Source organism: Pyxicephalus adspersus, chromosome 1, assembly GCF_032062135.1.
Source record: "Pyxicephalus adspersus chromosome 1, UCB_Pads_2.0, whole genome shotgun sequence".
Lineage (NCBI taxonomy): Eukaryota > Metazoa > Chordata > Amphibia > Anura > Pyxicephalidae > Pyxicephalus > Pyxicephalus adspersus.
Genome location: NC_092858.1, coordinates 89,001,402 through 89,022,504, shown reverse-complemented (window position 1 = coordinate 89,022,504; position 21,103 = coordinate 89,001,402). Strand labels below are relative to the sequence as shown.

The following is a 21,103-nucleotide window of genomic DNA, read 5'->3' as shown; positions in this document are numbered from 1 at the left end:
GACAATCACAGTGTGATTTATACTGTAGCTCCTATACATGGAATATTTATACATATATATTGAAACTTTGGTTTGAATTCAGCATTCATTAGTATATAATTTTCTGGAAAAGCTCAGTCATGTGAGGGATTTTACCTTGTTTTAAATTCAGTAATACTATTTACATTTAACATGAATGCTAATAATATTTTAGCAGGGATTAGATTGCAATTTCGTTGACCCCTCTACAGGCCTTTCCAGATATATCATGTTTGGTTATTCAGCCACCCTGTTTTTGTAGCCCCCCTCCCCTTCACCACACACACACACTTTATTTCACTTTACCTTCTGCTGTAGGATGAACATGTACTTCTTCTGCAATGCCCTAAGGTGGTATTTTTTTTAAATTGTTTTTAGGATGAGGCTAATATTGAATGTGGTCAAACTCAACAAGAGGAAGAGGTTCTTCAGTTTCTTCAGGAGAGTGAAGGTCTTCTGCGACAGCTGCAGGCAGATGTGCAGATCCTGAGGGATGAAAAATACTTTCAAGTTGAGGAACTAGCTTTCAGGTAATGCATTATATGTGAGTTGTTTGTCTGTGCAGTATGTGTTAATTTGGAAATGATTGTTTTATGTGCAGTGTGTAAATTGTCACACGGCTTATGTGATACAATAATCAACACAAACATTGGGGTATAACGCTGCTTAATGTCATGAGTAATGGTCGATGGGCAAAGATTACCATACCCCCAACTGACTTCTTGGAAAGTAGCTTGTGTCTGGGTACAGGTACATTTTACATTATAACAGTGCCTTGCCATGTACTTCCTTAAATCTTACTTTTGGCAGAGGAATTTGCAAAATGACAGCAAATGAAGGTACGGCATTGAACCAGTGTACATTTATTTACTTATCCTTTACCTTGATAGTTACAATTAGGTATATGTGATGTTGGTACTTTAGAGCTATAAAAGTTCAGTAACATGATTCAGTATCTAGACCAATAAGCCACATTGGCATTCTCTATCATTTTTTTTTACAGATTACATGTATATAAATACAAATAATGCTAATTTGTAAAAAGTCTTTTCATCTGAGGAAATGATTACATCAGTGCTGATTAACCACCTGGCAGTTAAACCCTACTTGGTTCGGGGTAAAAACACTTGCAAAAAGTGTTAAACCTGAACTTTTCTCACCAGGTGGTTAAAAATGTAAACAAAACGTTATATTGCAAACCGATTGTCATACATTGTACATTTTTTGTACAAAAAAGCTGTATTGAGTCCAATACAAAGAAATCTTTATATAATATATATATATAATTGTATATACATATATTATATAGGCTACTGTACAATTACATTACATTTTACACAATTTTTTTTTAAAGATTTTTTTAAAGAATATTTTTTTTTTTTTTATGTTTTATATAAAAAAAAAAAAATTATTATTAAATTTATAAAATTTTGGACATATTTCGGTTATGCGGTAATTCGGTGAAATATAAGTAATTATTGAGTAATTCGCTGAATTATAGCCCACAATCTAAAATAAATTTCCATGCAAAAAATTTAACACTTTTTGCTTGAAAGTATTGAGGTTCGAAAAGAGTTAGAGCACCCGACATTCGCGTACGCATCCCTCAGTGATGATGTCCGTGCATGCGCCCGTCGATGGGGGTCGTAGCGGGAAATTCAAATATTTTGTATTGGATTCAATACAAAGTCCTGTATCCAATCCAATGCAAAATAATACAAAATATATTTATGTGGTTTTTTCTATAGGTATGTGACATTGGACTCTGTTTAAAAATTTACCACACTAGGGAGGTGTTTTAGAAAAATATATTACTACACAGTATACCGAATTATTGCATTTTCAGTATTTTTGATTTATTGATGTATTCTTGTTTAAGCTGATTTTTGTGTTTTTTATTTAATTTTATTAAAAGTAAATTTTTTTTTTTACATGATTGTGTTTCAAACTTTTTTTTTTAAATATTAAATATTTAAAAAAATAATTTAAATATTTTTATTGAAATTTTTCAAAATATACAAAACAACCAAAATAAAAACAGTAAGAAAAAGAAGGCAATACCATTATTGAGCATGATATTAGTAAGAGAACTTAAAAAAAAATCAGAACAAACAACATAAACTAAAATTATTCAAGAAGGATAACCAAAAAAAAATGTACTCGAGACTGACATTACAAACAAACACATCGATTTATCATAATTGAAAGAGCCTACGATCTATGCCTGGTGCAGTATGATGGTCCAACCAAGGTGTCCAAACTTTGTAAAATTTGTGCAGAAAGTCACTGGCCACAGCAGACATTTTTTCTAAGACCATAGTGTCCGACTATCTGGATAGTACTGCTTGAAAGTTTAAAGAGGGTTTCCGCCATGCAGCTGCTATCACTTGACGAGTTGCCAAGAGAATACAGGAGATCAATTTACACTGGCTCCTAGACAGAGTAGAACCAAATTTGTGAAGCAATGCATCCAGGGGTCCCTCCTAATAGACACATGCAGAACCGATCGCATATAGTTGAAAATCCGTATCCAAAGTTTTTTTTACCACGGGACAGTCCCACCATATATGGCGAAAAGTACCGAGGTCTTTACAGCCTCTGAAACAGCACGGATCACTCCCATTTGCAAATTTAGCGATTCTTACTGGTGTTAAGTACCATCTAAATAGTACCTTGTATGCATTTTCCTGCATGATTACATTTGGAGAGCAGTTAGCTATAGTCTGCCATATCCTCTGCCATTCCTCCACATCTAATTTAGTGCCTAGATCTGTCTCCCAGCTATCAACATAAGAGAGAGGATAGGTACCCATATTTATTAGTAAATCGTAAATCATAGATACCAAACCTGCAGAGTTAGAACCCCGAAAACAGCAGGATTCAAAACTCGTAAGCTTTAGTGGAGAGTCTGCTGTACATTTAAGAAAACTGCCTAAAAAATGTCTAATCTGAATATATCTGAAAAGTTCGCCCAAAGGTAATGTCCAATGTTCCTGCAAATACACGAAGGACCTGATCCCAGAAAGCGAGAACAGCTCATACACGTATCAAACAGGCCTCTGAGCCCACCAGAGGAAAGCTGTTGGGTTCTCGTATGCTGGTGCAAAAATAGGGCAATTTATGATACCAATTAAAGGGGTGTGGGCAGACATCAAGCCTGCTGAGATTTTCACCCTGTCCCAAATTCCCAGTGCATAAGACAGCGTAGGATCAGACACCAGAGGGCGTTTTGAGGAAGGCAGCCATAGAAGGTTATATATTTGTACTGCTGTTAGCTCTGCCGCATACAATTGAGCCCAAATTGGTGGAGTGCCTCTAATGGAGCTAGTTGGGCAGCCTGCATATATCGAAGTTAGGAACCGAAAGTCCCCCTTTTAGTCTATGTCGGTGCAGTACTTTATCTGGTACTCTTGGTCTCCCAGGGTCCCAGATAAATCGTGACACTTTCCTCTGTTCATCTTTAAGTGCTTGCATGGGAACTGGTACTGGAAGTGTTCGAAACAGGTACAATAATTTCGGGAGATAAGTCATTTTTATGGCATGTATTCTGCCTATCCAGGACAGCGGGAGATTCTGCCATTTGGAACGTCAAACTTTTTTTATATTCATGATATCTGCTAGACCCTTGTTCAGACATATTTCTGTAAGTTACAGGTCTACAATTAAAAAAAAAAAAATTTCATGAAAAACAGTGTACCGCTTTTGGTACAGAAGTCTAGACATCAGTGAAACACCCAGGTGGTTAATATATGTGTTTGTTTATTTAGAGTTTTAAGGATTCAGGATGAACTTCTGAAGCTCAGACTTCGATACTCCAACTTGTACAGGAAGGGGAACCTCTTCAACTCAGATATACTAACTACCACATCTAAGAACACCTCTCACCAGCAAACCCTTAATACTTCAGCACCTTCTTCCACTTCATGGTTTCGTAAACCAATGAGCAGGGTAGAGCTCCTTGCATTGTCATCTTCAGAAGATGAGGGCAGCCTCAGGTTTGTCTATGAACTTCTTGCCTGGGTGGAAGAAATGCAGGTTAGTTGGATTTACAGGAAAAAAGTTTTTATTGTTTAGACCATTTCTGATTAATTGGATGAAGATTTAGATGGTGTAGAAAAATGTTAACATATATTCTTTCTCACTGATGGATTATTCATTTCCAGTTGAAACTGGAACGTGCAGAGTGGGGCAGTGATCTTCCCAGTGTGGAGTCACAGCTGGAAATTCAGCGCCAAGTCCACACAAGTGTGGAGGAGTTGGCCTCAAGTCTGCGAGAAGCTAAAAGCTATGAGGTTGGTGTCCTATTGTGAAAGCGTGATTACTGCTTTAAGGTTTTTATCATTTAAAAATATAACCTAAATAAAAGAAAAAAAGCTATTGCGTTGTTTTGCTTTATGTGTGCTATTTATTAAAGCTCTAGATATTTTAATATTAGTTTTAAAAAATGATTGACCTAAATTTTCATATCCCCTGTACTTATATCTTGACAGGTTAAAATGTCACCAAATTTCCGCAGTAGCTATAAGGAGACTTTAGGCAAACTTGAAATGCAGTACTGTAAACTAAGGGTAAGCTCTTGTTATACTGATTGTGTGCAACTTTATTGGAATGTGGTTTGAATCACTTCAGCTTTTACGTCAGCTTTTACACACAATAGCTTGGTTCTTAATACCGTTACATTTTTGGGGCTCTGTTAAGGATTGCAGCCAAAATGTCTAATAAATTTGTGTATGACTGACCTTTTATTTTTTTGTGTACTCAAACGTTTGCCCACAGTGCCTCCTAGATGTTGTGATCATTTCACGTTTTAAATATTATCCTAAAACTTTTTTGCAAAAAGTGACTGATATGAATGAATCAGTGTTCTACAGAAAAATGAAGTGTAATATTGGGGTATTTACGATACTAATACTGTACAATACCAAATGCACTGTACTGACTTTTAGGCAGTTTATTTTTGTTGCCATTATATAAGAGAGTAAGTAAGCATTACTTTGTTTGCCCTGTAGGAGACCAGTAGTTCCCGTTTACGTCACTTGGAGAGCCTTTATGATTTTGTGTCTCGAACCACAGCCCAAATTATCTGGCTAAATGAGAAGGAAGAGGAGGAGCTGGCTTATGACTGGAGTGATGGAAATTCTAACATGGAAGCAAAGAAAGATTACTTTGCTGTAAGTTGAATGTGGAAAAAATAATACTGAATACCTATATTTCCCTTTTGCATTATTTAAGTGGCATAAATACATACTTTAAAATGTTTTGTCAGAGCCTGCAGTTTTGTGTGACTTGACTTTTGCATTACCTTTAAATGTAATAATGTAGCAGTTATACCATGATTTTCTCTTTCCCAGGAACTGACTGAAGAACTAGAACAGAAGCAGGATGTAATTCAGTCTTTGCAAGAGACAGCTGAACTATTATCCCTTGAAAATCACCCTGCAAAGCAAACTGTGGAGGTATGTGTATGTTAAGTGGTGTTTGACTAGGACCATATTTTTTGGTCTTTAGGCCCCATTGTTAAAGTATTATATAGTGTGGTGCAAAACAATTATATATAAATAAACCTTTTGGTTTGGGTATTGCAGGCAGTAATTTAATACTTCATAAGGTGCATCAAGGGGTTAAAAGGGGAGCAAAACTTTTATTTCCCAAAATCGTATTTCAAAATTTTGATTAGCAATATTTATTTTGATTTGATAGCAATTTTTCAGTGTTCAGAGGATTAGTATTTGTGTTTGAGCTAAAAATTGTTTTGCTGTAAACTGACTGCTTTGAACAACAACAAAAACTATTAGGGAAACATAATAAAAACTACACACATTTTTTCACCTCCTTTATTTAATTTTGTTTATCTGTTGTTACAGAGGGCTTTCTGGAAAGATTTCTGTGCCCATTCCCATTTAGGAAACATTTTTGTAGACAGGTTGTTGTTTCAATGGTCCCTGCATGTTCCCAGTCATCATCTAATTGTCTCTTATTTTCTTGCCTTTCTCTAGGCATACAGTGCAGCAGTTGTTTCTCAATGGCAGTGGGTCCAGCAGTTATGCCTTTGTGTAGAGCAACATTTAAGGGAAAATTCTGCTTATTTCCAGGTAAACATGTTGTGTTTTCTGTGTTCAGGTAACTTTTGAGGTCTGTTATCATTCATTTGCTGGTAACAGTAAAATTACATGTTGTCATCTTACAGTTCTTTAGTGATGTACGAGATTCAGACGTTTATCTGCAAAAACTCCAGGAGTCAATCAAGAGGAAGTATTCATGCGATCGCAGCACTAGTATGAACCGCCTGGAAGACATGTTGCAAGACTCTATGGTTAGATGAACCCCCATTGTCTTTTATCATGTTGCCCTGTTAGTATGTGTGAATTGTTTTTTCAGGAATGTCACACTCACAAGATGTAAATTCTCTCTAGGACGAGAAGGAGCAACTCATACATTCTAAGAGTACAGTTGCCAGCCTGATGGGAAGGTCCAAGAACATTGTGCAGCTGAAGCCCAGGAACCCTGAACATAGTTTAAGTGGCACACTGCCTATCAAAGCAATTTGTGACTATCGGCAAATAGAGGTAGGATAGATTTTGTAGGATATTGGTAGCATCAAAGTAAATGTGAATTTGTCAAGACTAATATAGTGCTTGTTCTTGATGTCAGATTACTATCAGCAGAAATGAGGAATGTGTACTTGAAGATAACTCTCAGAGGACAAAGTGGAAAGTGATTAGCACTACTGGAAATGAGGCCATGGTACCATCTGTATGTTTCCTCATTCCTCCACTGAATAAAGAAGCAATGGAAATGGCTAGCAGGTAAAAACATTTTTCCTTAAACACACCCTTGTTTCCCATTATTGTCTTTGTGTTCTTATGACACCTCTTGTATTTTGCAGAGTGGAACAGCTTTATCAAAAAGTCATGGCTCTTTGGCATCAGTTACATGTAAACACAAAGAGTTTAATATCATGGCATTATTTGAAGAAGGACATTGATTTAGTTCAGAGTTGGAACATGGACAAGGTGATATGTCTTTTTTTGCTTGCATGATTCTGAAATCTTTCACAAGCCAGATGTCTTTTCTCACAAGTCATTACTTGTCTTCAGCTTAGGGTCCTTCCTCTGTCAGAAAGGCTACAGACTCTTTCCAGTCTTCAGTCACATCTGGATGATTTCATGGAGGACAGCAAAGACTCCCAAATGTTCTCACCTACTGACCGTCTAAACATGGAACAAGAAGTAGAGACTTGTAAGGAGCAATGCAGAAAACTTGTGGACCTTATTGAGACTGGTAAGGAACGAGTAAAAATAGGGAGGAAAGTCTTAAAGTCCTATTCAAGAAAGTAAAATGGAAGCCAGTGAAGAGAACTACAAAGAGATGCAGCAGAACAAGAGCGGTGGGAAGGATGGATGAGTCTGGCTGCAGCATTCATAATAGATTGTAGGGGAGAGAGTTGGGTTAGTGGAATACCAGAGAGGAGGATGTTAAAGTAGTCCAGACAAGAGATAAGAGCATGTACAATGAGTTTGGTGGTCTCTGGGGACAGGTAGGGGCAGATTTTGGAGATGTTGTGAAGGTGAAAGTGACGGGACCTGGAAATGTTCTGAATATGGAGGGAAAAGGAGAGGGCAGAATCAAAAGTGACACCAAGACAACGTACCTGAGAGAAGGGAGGAATGACGGTGTTGTTAACAGTTAAAAATATGTCGTGGAGATTTGGAATTTGAGGGGGTAATATTATGATTTCTGTTTTATCCAGACATAGCTTTGAAGGATTTTACAGTAGGCAAACTGCTGGCATCCAGACTCTTATTATGCCTTTTTATTAATTGATTGGTGCTAATGGTAATTTGGTTGAATGGTAGGTATGATATTTGTATACCTTTTACAGAAGATAAAGATGAGTCTGTAGCACAAACCTACTTATCAGAGCTTCAAAACATTCGTTTACATTTGGACGACTGTGAACAGCGACTGGTGAAGAGATTACAGACTGCTTTGGGTAGCGATTTGGATGCTGTGCATGAAAGTGCTCTCCAAATATCTGAACAAGAGGTCAGTACTATTTTAACCAGTAAAAATGTCCCCACACAGTTTTACTGTTTTGACTGATTTCTGACACTTGCTTGTTTTTTTGTAGAGGATGCAGGAGGAACTGAAGAGGTTAAAATCTGAATTGTCACTTGTTTCTGAACGCTGTGACCATTTCCTCAACATGTCTCCCTCTGGCTCTAGTACTCCAAATGTCCGCTCGCAGCTGGATCTGCTGGTTGGAAAAATGGACCATGTCTATGGCTTGTCTTCTGTTTTCTTAGAAAAGTGAGTGCTTGGAAGACCCAAAGCTTATGTGGTCCTATTTACTGAATTCATCCACCATTTAAACTGACATGTTTAAAGGGTAATTTCTCCCAAAAATATTTACTGTAGATTGCAGCAAGTATATTTTTAAAAAAACAAAATCTGAATTTAGTTTTCCATCTTATACTTTACTCCCTGGTGTCTAACTCTTGGATTTGGGTGCTTTTCTCTCTTATGTGGAATGATCCAGATCTTGACACAGTTGCCCTTTAGAATAACAAAAACAATTAAAAAAATGCAAGGTGGTTCAACCTGAGACATTAATTTAAAGCCAAAGTTTGTTAATGTTTTCTAGGTTGTCATTTTTTATCATTGATCTCATAGACAAGTCACTTGCCTAGCATTTTTGTAGCAGAATTGTATAAATGTCTATGTTTATATGATTGAAGTACTTGCTGCTTTAAATTCTAGTTAACATGTGATTTCTATTTCTGTAGGCTTAAGACAGTAGATGTCGTTATTCGTAGCCTGCAAGGAGCAGAAGCGCTGGTAAAAACATATGAAGCACGTTTGAGTCAGGAAGATACAATCCCAGCAGATCCAGCAGCTATTCAATGTCAGGAAGTTTTGTTACAGGTAAGGGATCTGTGCAATTTATGTTACAAAAAACAGTGAAGAAATAGTGCTAATAATTCACAATTTTTTTTTTATTTTTTTAAGCAATGGATGAGAGAGGCAATGGAGAAGGATAACATAATTTCTTCTTTGGAAGAGGATGTTGCCAAAGCAAAAGAAGTGAGAGACCGTTTAAATCAGAAAACACAAGAACGAAGTCTAGATGTGGACCAGTATCAGGAAAAGACCTCCAAACTTCGTGAAAGATGGAGTGGAGTGCATACCCAGCTAGAAACAAGGTATTTCTTAAATTTTATTTCTTTATCTTTAAAGCTGAATTTCCATCTTTCATTAAGTAATATAATTAATTAATTTCTTTAAGTAATTAAGTACAGTTGATGCTCCTTTTTGAGAAAACAAAAAAAACTGTCTTTGAAATAAGTTAATCTTTGAAATCAATAAACTGACACAAGTTTGGCAGCCATCAGTGTTTATTTGGAGTTTAACAAATTCAAACTTTTGTTTACAGTTTTGATTCAACAGAATCTTTCAAAACTTAGCAAACACAATGACATGAAGAAAAATAATGGAACCCTTAACATAATATTTTGTTTTACAAACTTTGGGGCAATCACTGTAAAGATGTGATTGCTGTATGAAGACTTCTACATGTGTCAACAAGTAGCTTGACCTTAAGCAAACTCCTCCAGCAAGTACAGCCTAAAGGATGCCTTCTTCAGACTGCACGTTCATTCAATGGGTTTTGAATAGGATTCAAATAAGGGCTTTATTAGAGGGTCATTTTAGAATAGTCCAATGTTTTATTCTTAGCCATTACTTTTAACTCTGTTTTGGATCTTTATTCTCTTTGAAAGATCCAAGATACCTGTGAATGAGACAGGGCTTCCTAGCACTGGGCAGTATATTTCAATGTCTTGATAGTCTTGAGATTTCATTGTTCCCCTTTCCCGCTTTCAGCTAAGCAGCCATAAAAGATAACTGAACTCCCTCCATGTTTCACATTAGGTATGGTGCTCTTAAATCTAAAGTGACTATCCAAAAATCTCATCTGAAATACATTTTCTCAAAAGTATTGAAGGTTGTCAATAAATATTTTTTTTTTTTTTTTTTAGCAAATTCCACTATGGTTTTTTTTAATGTTTTTATTGTAACAGCTCCTCTTGGTCTTCCTCTATTAGCCTATTGTCACTCAAAAAGTTGTGCGTTAAAACCCCGGTGGACATTGACTTTTTATTTCAATGTTTAACTTTGAGTGGTCCATGGCTTTTTGTCCACTAGTTTTGCTATCCTTTTGGTCATTTTGGTGGTAATTTTCCCTATTTGCAGCCATAGAGCCATAGCCAAAATGGTTGGCTGCAGTCCTTTTCACTATCTCAATGGGCTGAATGGCTATTTGAATGATTGGAGAAGTGTAATACTAATGTATAGAAAACAGCTAGTTTTAAAAGTCATTCTAAAATTATTTATGGTCTTTTTTTAGATGTACCAACAAATGTGTTTGGACAATATTTGAATTTCTTTTCATATTTGCTTTGCTTTTTTGTGGGATATTTTTCATCACTTTTCTTGAGACAGTTTTTTTTAGTGAGCTGTAAAGGTGCTACAGATTTGTTCATGGCTGTACAGGCTGGTCTCTTGTACTGAAAATGCATTAAAGGTTATGTTACCTTTTTACTGTGTGCTTTAAATGCTTGCTGCATAGTTGTTAAAAAATGCCTAATGCCTCATGAAAGAAAGGAACCAGAAGAGGCAAAATATAGGAACATATTAAACGTCAGTTTTATTCTTTTCTTTTTTTAGGCAATCGGAGCTTGCAGCGATCAAAGATGTGCTTAAAAATTATAGAAGGCACCATGACAGCCTGGTACAATGGATAGAGACAACTAAAGCACAGCAAGAAGAGATGAAACCAGGCCAGTCAGAGGATCGAAGAGTTCTGTCCGAGCAGCTCAGTCAACAGACGGTAAACATGTTGGGATTTTACTCAACATTAGTGAGAGGCAGTTTAGATACGCAATTTACTTTGTTACCACAACTAAATATAAAAATAAAAAAATTACTTGTATTTTCCCAGACACTGGCTGTGATCACAATGGTATAAAATGGTCTAGAATCTTACAAAGCAAGTATAAACTAGTTAAATTGCTTGTTACAGCACAGTGGCAATACTTAATCATATACATTTTTTTTCCTCTTTAAGGCTCTAGCGGCCGAAATAGAGCAGAATCAGTCACGTCTGGATGAATGTCAGACCCTTTCACAACAATATTCTGTGTCTGTTAAGGTTAGTGACCTAAAACTTAACCAAACACATTGTTTAAGATTAGATCACATGATTAATGAAAGTTATATACTGGATGTAATGAGCCATTTCTATCTTTATTTAACCTCTTATTTTTTCTGACACAGGACTATGAACTGCAGCTAATGACATATAAAGCCTTTGTAGAATCACAACAGAAGTCTCCAATGAAACGAAGACGGATGTTGTCATCTTCAGATGTAATAACTCAAGAGGTAAGCAGAATTAGTTGGCAGTATTTCATGTATGTTTTTCTTTATTAGAGTCCACACTAACCTTTTTTTTCACAGTTCATGGATCTGCGTACCCGCTACACGGCTCTGGTCACTTTGACTGCTCAGCATGTGAAGTACATCAGTGACTCCCTTCGGAGATTAGAGGAGGAAGAGGTAAAACCTTGTAGACTAATGCTGCCTCCTTTTTCAAGGTAGTTCATCTATTATAGCAACTTTGTTCCTGTTGTCATTTTTACTGAAATGGATATTTTTTTTTCTTTTTCATTACAGAAAGTTATTGAGGAGGAAAAGGAGAAGCAGGTTGAAGGTTTAAAACAGCTTGCCAGCTGGGTTGCAGGAATTGCTCAAGTTGTATCGAATGCACAAAGTGCAAACAGTGCTGATATAAAGAAATCCATTTCAGAAAAACAGGTATGTTAAACACAAGTCTTTCTTCTTTATATATACACACACAATGTACGGTTAGCACAACATACAACATGTAGTATTAAAGTATATCTAAATCTAATTTTTTTTAGTTTTCAATAGATTCTTTTTTAAGCTTTCTTTACATCCTGTGGTGAGATGCAACAAAAAGTGAGAAGAGATTTCTATATAAAAAGGAATATTCTCTCTGTTGCACTGGAACATATTTCCCCTCTTTTCCTGCTTCAGTGACAACTTGGATGTTCTCACATTTTGAGAGTCCTTTTGGCAGTAATCATCGGGATTATTATTTATTTGTATTTTTAAAGTGTCAGCATATTCTGGTGAAGCTCCCTAGTAGGGATGCAGGATGCAGTAAAAACCTGACCCTTTCCCATGTCAATATCCAGTTTTTAAGCAAACATTCATTATTGTCTTACTGCTGGTTACCAATGAACTAGTTATTTTGAAATGACAGTGGAGGTACCAAAGAAATGACATTTTTTGTTATTACTGAATAAGTAGAAAAAAGTGCCATCTGATTTAGAATCTAGTGTTAGAAGAACCAATCAGAAGACTTACTCAAAGGGCTTTATTTATTAAACAAGTAATCCGACATTCCCTCAAAGATTGCTTGGTGGATATCAAATACTGCCTTTCAAACACATAGATCTGGAATATTCCCACAGGGGAATGTCTGATTTTCCAAATAGAGTCCAAAATGTACAACTTATGAATATCCTCAAAAATATGCAAAAGGACATGCTATAGATTCGGTGGATTTGCATACAGTTTAAGTTATTCATAACTATTATTCACCCTTTATTTACTAGCACTCCTGGATAAATCCAATGTAGAAATTTTTTAAATTTAACATAGGTGTAAAAGCCAAAATCAGCACCTGAACTTTGTCCATAGTAGGTTGTAGATGAATCTCCTTACCTCTATATTTTCCCACCCACCTTTTATGGTAGGAAAAGTTATAAGTAAAATGGGAAACTAAATATGGGAGTGACCTATATTTTACAAGGATTGGATATTAATAAAACACATAAAGACCACCTGTTCATGACTTTTACCCTGTTGCAAATGTTAACATTTTCTACAGTAAATGTATCCAAGAGTGCTGTTTACATGACATTTGTATTTTGATAGAATAAAGTGCTTCTGTGCATCAGCTGAATATCTGTAGACTGGTTTCTTTTTATACTATAATTATATATTAGTATTGATTTGCTCATTTTAGGACCCCTAAAATTAAAGTTAGGCGTAGAAAGTAACGTTTATGACTATATACAAGCAGATACCTTTTGAAAAGACCATTCTCTGTTTGTGCTGTTAAGCTTATAAATATTTGTGTGCTGATTGGGCCATTTGGGTCTAGGTTTGCTTAAAGTTCATATTTGGAGTTAAAAGACAAAGCAATTTTTAATGACAATGTTCTTAAAATCCATTTCTCTGTGTGTTAGGCTTTAAGCGAAGAGCTGCTCTCGAAAAAGGAGAACATTTCAGAAGCTGTGAAATCAATGCAAATCTTCTTGGCTAAGAATGGTGATAAGTAAGTCCTGGAGTTCTCATTATGGTTCTGCCGTGTCATATTATTCTGGCTTGGTAATTACCCATTCTTCTTGTCAACAGGATGTCACCAGAGGAGAGATCGCAGATATCTTCCCAGATCCAGGAGTTAAAAGCAACATATAACAGACTTTGTGAAGAGTCTGGTAACCAGATACAGGAACTTCATACTGAGCTTGCTCGTGAAGCTGAGCAAAAGGTATTGTTCTTAGAACATTTTGTTAGTATGCAGTTGTATAAATGTTATATCTATATTTAATCCCAATATATCACATAGATGACATTTAGATAGTAAATTACCAGTTGGTTAACACAAATGATCTATCATTTGTGTGTTCTGTGCACGGGGAGGAGTGAGAGGCCTCTAGTTACAAATAATGAATTTGCCTTTTGTAGGAACCACTTGCAGTTTGGTTTCGAGTTAGTGGTCTTGAATGACATCACAAGGATTATCTAAAACAATGATTGGTTTTTGTATGGGAAATTTGATGGAAAAGCCCTTAATAATGTATAATTCTGTCATCAAGCAGAAGCTTCCTAGTCTGATTCCTTTTCCTGCCCCTCTCACTTCTCACGTGTTTTCACCTAGTAAATAAAATCAGATTTTGTTGTGCTTTTCTGTGGATATTGTGTCATTCACACATATTAACTGTTTGTCTCCATGTTGGTTTTACTGTCTTAATGTATGCATGTGAATGTCAAAGTAAGCCGTAGATCTACTATGGTTTTGTCTTTTAGGAAAGTTTGTTCTTCTTTTAACCAATTCCCGTTTGCTTTAACAATTCTTATACAGTGCAACAAAATTAACAATGTGAAAGTGTTTTTGTTTTTTTTTCTACTGAGCACGATGTGTCCTATTTTTGTCTTAAAAACAATTAACTAGCATCCTTGCTTATCAGTTTAACTAACAAACTAGGGGGACTACACAAGGTCCTCTATGTCTCAAAACAAAAAAGAGAAGTGGAAGATCCCTGTATGTGGGGATTATATGTTGCAAACAATGCTGGCATGCTGGACGCTAACACCAAAGCTTTTCCTGTATGTTACACATCTTCGCGTAAGGTTCTCTTGTGTCTTGCATTTCCATGGCACTCGCCTCACCTCTGGTAAGTAAACACCTTTTATGTTTTCCTCTTTTCCTAATGTTGTCTATGATCTGTGTTCCCTTTTTAATGTGTTCTGATGATATGCATGAAAGCACAACTTTTAAGGTATTAGATTCAGCTAGTCATCTACCAGACCTATTAATCTGCAAACTATGTGTGCTATAGTGGCCTCTTAAGTTGATTTTTGCTAAAAAATATATATATAATTTTTGGACTATAAATTGCATGGGGTACATCTAATCAAACAGTGTATCTTACCTTTATTAGGCATCTGGTGGTGGTTTATTTTTTTTTTTGTGATTGAAGACGCAAGATTGAAGATGCAATTAATATTATTTTTTTATTTGTATTTTTCTTTTAATGCAATTGTATCTTGTATGCAGCTTGGCACTTAGCTGGTTGTGGTGCTTGCTATAGTTTTTGTCCTATTGTCTTTCTAGGCTTTGAAATGCATGGTGTCTTCTTTGTGCGTTTTGTTGTTAGATTTACCTGTTTAGTTGCTTTGTTGTAATTTATTTTTATTTTGTCTACCAAGATTTTATTATAAGTTGAAAATTGGTGCAGGCACTAACAGAGTTCTTATCTTTTCTAGGAGTGTCCTGCTATTGCTGGAGTTATAGACCTGGGTTCTATGGAGATCTTTCCAATTTTCTGGGCTATGCAGAAAGGTCTTATTGACCAGGATACCGGCCTCATACTTCTAGAAGTACAGCTTGTCCTGACTGGCTTGGTTATCTCTGAAACTGGTGAAAGATTACCATTGGAAGAAGCTCTTGAGAGAAACTTACTTGATCTTAGATTATTCCATTGTCTTCAGGACATAAGCAAAGCTAATACATTGTTAGCAAAATATAAAACTGGAAAAGAGAGAATTCTGCCTCTTATTAGATCTACAAAAGAAGGAAAAATCTGTGAAAACATTGCACTAAAAATATTGCATGTATATTTGGCATGTGGCTTGTTCACATTAACATCTACAGGTGAAGCTGCTCATTTAGACGTGCCCATTAAAAATGTGTTACTTGCTAGTGGTCTGAAGGAAAAGTTGGAGACCTCATCTAAAAATGTCATTGATCCAAATAGAGCAAAACGAGTAAGTCTGGTTGAAATCATGGAGAGTTGCATTATTCATGAGTCCACTGGGCTGAGACTTCTCCCAGTTAAGCAGTTAGCTGGGGGTGTGGTATGTCTAAGGTCAGGCAAAAAAGTAAGCATCTTTGAAGCAGTTCGAGAAGGACTCATTGATAGGCAAGTAGCAGTGAGGCTGCTGGAGGCCCAGTTGTTTGCTGGTGGAATTGTAGATCCCAAAACTGGTCAAAGACTTAGTGTAGATGAAGCCTTAAGATACCATTTGATAGACAAAGATATGGCTTGTGAACTGCTTACAAGGCAGCTTCAAGATGGAGGCATTATAGATGTCACAACTGGACAAAGAGTTTCTTTGGATCAGGCAGTAAAACTCAACTTTGTTGCTCCAAAGCTGGCTCTTCTTGTATTGGAGTCTGTATCTTCCTTTAGGAGATTTATTTGGCCAGAAACAGGTGAAGTAATTTCAGTATCAAATGCCGTTCAGGATGGCATTGTTTCTAATAACCTGGCTACACAAACTCTTGCCAACAGGCACAGAATTCAAAACCCTTACATATCAGAAAAGAGAGAAGTCATGTCCTGGGACAGAGCTATGAAATGTGGTATCCTAAATGAAAGCAGTGTCAAAATGTTACAGTCCATCACTATTCCTGATCTAGCACAGTGTCCAACAGCAGAAAACATCAGAGAGCCTGTAGTCCAGCCAACGCCGGTATCTGAAAATACCAGTTTATATCCTGTTGACAGCACTGCTTTGACAATTAATACAAATTCACAATCAGACGATAAAGGAAAACTGATGTTTAATATAAAGGACTTCAGTTACATAAACATTCATAATGGACAAAGAATGTTGCTTATTGACAGCAGAGAAAACCATGAATCTGAGCTATTCCTAGCGGAGGAGAAAAACAATTCCAGTGAAGAAAGTTTTGACAAGAAAGACCTTGCCAAGAAAAAGTGTCATGATCATGAGCAGACAAGAAACCCTGAACTTCCTACAACAATTGAAGAATTAAACTCAGACACAGTGAATGTGCCACAGACAAAGCCGTGTCCACCAGGGGAAAACAGTATGTCATCAAGTCCAGGTTTTCCCCAAGCATGCAATGAACCTTCTGTTTTTCAAAATGTACTCCATACTCAAAATGAACAAGTGTTTTTACATAACGTCATTAATGATAGTGCACAGGAAAATATTCACGTAACAAGTTTAGAAACACTTGGGGAAGATGATATAGCTAAACCTACTCTAAAGCTAGACTTTTCTGTTAAGTCCAGTAGTGGATTTACTGCTTTGCCACAAATGCCTTTTGCTGGGCAGGCTTCAGCTGCGGATCAAACTCAGTTTGCATCATTGTCTGACAGTGTAACAGATGGTGCTGAGTTCCCAATAGAAATTGCATTTAACATAACAGAAAAATCTGTTACAGACGCCTCACCGGGTTTGGATATGAGCTGTTCAGGGGACAGAACTGTTGCACCTCCAGCAGTTGCAGACCAACTCAAAACAGTAACAGAGTTTAGTGAGATGGAGGGTTCATTAACCTTTGGAAAAGTTGCTACAGAAGAATATCTCTTTGACATGGAAGAAGAACATACCTTATCTATTTTGTCTGATCAGCTAATAGGTGGAGGTATCATTGATTCAAATTCAGGATGTAAACTTCTTCTTAATGATGCTGTAGCTCTAGGTGTCATCTCTAGCCACACTGCTTTAAAACTTATGGAAAGGGTAAAGCTGTTTTCAGGGTTCTTTGACTCTCAAACATGTGAAGCTTTAACAATTCAGGATGTAATAGATGAAGGTTTGATGGATGAAAATCTTTTACAAAAAGTTTTTACCTCTGATAAGTCTGTAAGTGGAATTGTGGATCTAGAAAAAAACATGATCTATTCTGTGCACGAGTCACTGAAATCTGGTCTTGTTGATAAACACATAGCCAAGAAGATTTTGGAAGTTCAGGTCATCACCGGTGGTATATGTGATGTAAAACGGGGCAAAAGAATATCTGTCACACTAGCATCTAGTTCAAACTTGATAAATCCTTCTGACAAAGAAGAACTCATAAAGTTGGAAAAAGTTTTTAAGGGAAAAAGCACGGACAAAACCACTAAAGAAAAACTATTAGGCCTTCAGATGGAAGCTACTGGGATTACTGATTCAAAATTTAAAAAGCCCTTGTCTGTGGTTGAGGCGATTAGTCAAGGTGTGATTAGCAGGCCTGATGCTATTTATCTTTTAACTAAACAAATCCAAGGTGGTGGAATCATACATCATTTATCAGGAATGAGATTTTCTGTGATAGATTCTCTTAAACTTGGACTGATTGATCAGGATTTATTTGAGGAGCTTTCAGAGTTTGAATGTTTGTATCAGTCAGGAGACCTACAAGCAGTAAAAGCAAATGCTGAAGGAAACCAGAATTCTAATTACACAACTCTGCTGGACTCTAGGCAAGAGAGCACTGTTCTGCCATACACAGATTTGTTAAAGAAATGTAAAATTGATGTTCAGACTGGACAGAAATATGTGGAGCTTGGTTTACTAGCAAAACATGAATGTAAATCTTCATGTGCATCTAAAGACAGCATAACCAAACTCACCTCTTCTGTGGTTCCTTTAAATCAGAATAAACACATTTGTGACCTGCAGGTGGAAAGTCACAGCATTGAAAAAAGCACTATTGATACAAAAATTCCAGCTGTTAGTCAGAATGAAAAGGTTCAGTTGGTAGATCATGTGGCAGCCCCGGATTCCTTCGTTGTGCCTTCCAGAGAACTAGTAAAACCCAATACCCAGAAGTCAAACATACTAGGGGATGTTCAAGTTTTGGATGTTAAAATTTCCAATTTACATCCACAGATAGATATTAAGGAGGAACCATCAATAATGGAAATCAGTTCTTCTCAATATGGAAAAAATAAAACAAGCATTGTTGGCATCAATGAGCAGGATGAGTACATGAATGGCTCTATTAAGGTCTGTAAAGAGGTATCTCCATCATTTATTCAAAAGGCAGTTGGTGACACCGAACAATTTACTGTATCATCAACCAGTAATGCTATGACTGTAACTAAAACTTTGCTAGGTAGGGAATGTTTAGATATGACAGATTCCCAGGGAATTAGTAATATAGAGGCAAGAGTAGATCAGTTTGCACCAGTAACTACAGATTATAGCTCACTCATTTTGAAATCAGATGGTGACATGCACTCTGATGGAGTGATAACGAATGTTGACGGAAAGAGGGTGCAAGAATACTCAAAGGTTCATGAGCAAAGCTTGGAAGTCCAGACCCAGAATCTGCTCCTTGATGAAGCCCCTACTAATTTACCCGACAAAGAAAAACATATAAGTAGCAGTGAATTAGTTTCAAAAAACCAAAGTGTTCAAAATGTTTTACCAAACTCTGAAATTCTTTCTGAAGAAAACCATTTGATTGTTAGACTAGAAAACAACATTTTAGATGAGGTCCCAGCACAGCTGGAATATTTTGCAGAATGCAAAAATAATTTCAGTGATCAATTTGCATGCATAGATCAAGATGTTGTCATAGAAGATCAGCCACTTGAAAAGCCAACTTCAGTAAACAGAAAGGAGCCCAGTATCAAAAATAATGGCTCACAGCCAACATTTATTGTTTCTGATAATGTCAACAAAATGTCACAGGAAAAAGTTAAAACTTCTGGTCAGTTTGTACAAAGCTCCGTGGAAACTACTATTCACAGTCCAGTCCAACATCAAGAGTCTGAATTGATCTGTAGACTCCAAAACAATGACCTGTCTTCAAATAAGGAAAACATACTGAATGGAGAGCGATCGAGCACATGCCAAGGTCATCCCATAACTTCATCAGAATGCATTCCCACACCAACGAAAGAACATGCCCATTATGAAAAACCCGAAACAGCCATGTCATCGACAGAAGAAACACCCAAGGTAAAAACGCTTTATTATATTTTGTGAAATTAATTTAGTACATTTGACTCTTTTTTAATAAGCTTCTTCGTTCAAGCAAATGTTTAATGATAAAAACAAATTATAGCAGTTTGCCAAAAGTTACATTTTAGATACAGTGGTTCCTAAAATAAAAGTACAAGTTCAGTCCTTATCTAAAAAACCTCTGCCCTCCTAAACACACCACATTAAGACACCTTACACATTACCCCCTTTCCCCAAGGATCTTGGTTACCTCCTCTTACAGTTTTAACCTCAATCAATTTCTACATACCAGCTAATGCAAATGCAATTTATGAAAAAATAGAAGGGGTTTTATATGTGGCAAAACAACTTTTTTATATAGAGAAGTTTATTCCCATAATTACTTGTGAAATTATTAAAGTATAATGATAACGTGGTATATATAAGTATAATAATTACAAACAAAAAATGGTACAGATTACAACAAGCTATGAATTTATACTTTGATTTTGTTCTTAACACATAAATGTGAACTGATACTACTCTATTATCAAATTATTATTTTCCTTTGTTTCATAGTATATAAAATATTAGTACATTGGTACAAGCAGCCATTATGTGTTATGTTCTTTAGGATTTTATTGTGGCTTCATTTTTTTTGTAACATGGCTTCCTTTTTTCTTTTTTCTTTTTACACTGTTCTCATAGTAAATTATTTACCTTTGCATTAGAATAGAATTCATTAGCTTATGAAACGATTCACTGAGCTTAAGGCAAGATTCCTATATCAAAGATAGGCCAAAAATATTCCAAATTTATTTTTGTTATAATTCCATTCTCTAATTTCTGTAGCTGTTGTATTCTGTATGGATTACAGTAGTTTAATCCTTAAAGTAGAACTTTAGGTAAAGAATCATATGGTTCAAATACACACACATCTATATATTTAGAAGTATGGTCAGCTATCCTTGTTATTCATAAACATACACTGCGCAGAGGTGATACTAATTCACTGAGTAGAGACTGTAGTCAAAGAGGTTTAATGTCAGCTGAATTATGATAAGTCTTATTTTATTATAAACCCTCAAAAAATGGGATTACTTATCAGTTTAGGACCGTAGCTTTGAGTTTTATTGCTTTATAACCCTTGATCAACTGTACACCCAGAAAAAACTTCTTGGAACTACATTTATCACCTGTTTACTATATAGAAATAAAGTACAAGTAGTCTAATAAGCTGTGCATTACATTTCATTTTGCTGTTTTCATCTTTCTGTACAAATGTTTACATAAAACACAGAATAATGGATGCCTGTTTAAACTGTTTAGACTTTTCAGGATGCACGGAAGAAACAAGCTTGCCTTGAACATGAGGAAAACCTTGTTTGTTTCCTATCAATGCTCCGAAACATAGAAATAAAACTTGGAACCCTTCACCATGTTTCACCAGGTCTTCAAGATGTTGAGGAGAAGCTAAGACAAACAAAGGTATAGTGATTAGTTTTTCTGATAATAAGATTAT

General features: G+C 36.1%; 1 protein-coding gene across 15 annotated transcripts in view; it reads left to right on the top strand.

Moving 5' to 3' along the window:
- MACF1 (microtubule actin crosslinking factor 1) overlaps window positions 1–21,103 on the top strand; it is a 150,401-nt gene that overhangs the window by 55,582 nt on the left and 73,716 nt on the right. For 14 of the 15 annotated variants that reach the window (XM_072417871.1, XM_072417784.1, XM_072417828.1 and 11 more), the window contains exons 13-37: window positions 397–548; window positions 3,786–4,053; window positions 4,182–4,310; window positions 4,509–4,586; window positions 5,028–5,189; window positions 5,370–5,474; window positions 6,015–6,110; window positions 6,206–6,331; window positions 6,432–6,584; window positions 6,670–6,824; window positions 6,905–7,031; window positions 7,116–7,299; window positions 7,901–8,064; window positions 8,150–8,328; window positions 8,805–8,943; window positions 9,028–9,221; window positions 10,744–10,906; window positions 11,144–11,227; window positions 11,353–11,460; window positions 11,536–11,634; window positions 11,752–11,892; window positions 13,356–13,444; window positions 13,525–13,660; window positions 15,160–19,599; window positions 20,911–21,069. In XM_072417871.1, the coding sequence (XP_072273972.1) occupies window positions 397–548; window positions 3,786–4,053; window positions 4,182–4,310; window positions 4,509–4,586; window positions 5,028–5,189; window positions 5,370–5,474; window positions 6,015–6,110; window positions 6,206–6,331; window positions 6,432–6,584; window positions 6,670–6,824; window positions 6,905–7,031; window positions 7,116–7,299; window positions 7,901–8,064; window positions 8,150–8,328; window positions 8,805–8,943; window positions 9,028–9,221; window positions 10,744–10,906; window positions 11,144–11,227; window positions 11,353–11,460; window positions 11,536–11,634; window positions 11,752–11,892; window positions 13,356–13,444; window positions 13,525–13,660; window positions 15,160–19,599; window positions 20,911–21,069 (7,830 nt within the window). The remainder of the gene's footprint in view (window positions 1–396; window positions 549–3,785; window positions 4,054–4,181; window positions 4,311–4,508; window positions 4,587–5,027; window positions 5,190–5,369; window positions 5,475–6,014; window positions 6,111–6,205; window positions 6,332–6,431; window positions 6,585–6,669; window positions 6,825–6,904; window positions 7,032–7,115; window positions 7,300–7,900; window positions 8,065–8,149; window positions 8,329–8,804; window positions 8,944–9,027; window positions 9,222–10,743; window positions 10,907–11,143; window positions 11,228–11,352; window positions 11,461–11,535; window positions 11,635–11,751; window positions 11,893–13,355; window positions 13,445–13,524; window positions 13,661–15,159; window positions 19,600–20,910; window positions 21,070–21,103) is intronic. The other variant, XM_072417853.1, reaches the window with a different exon arrangement.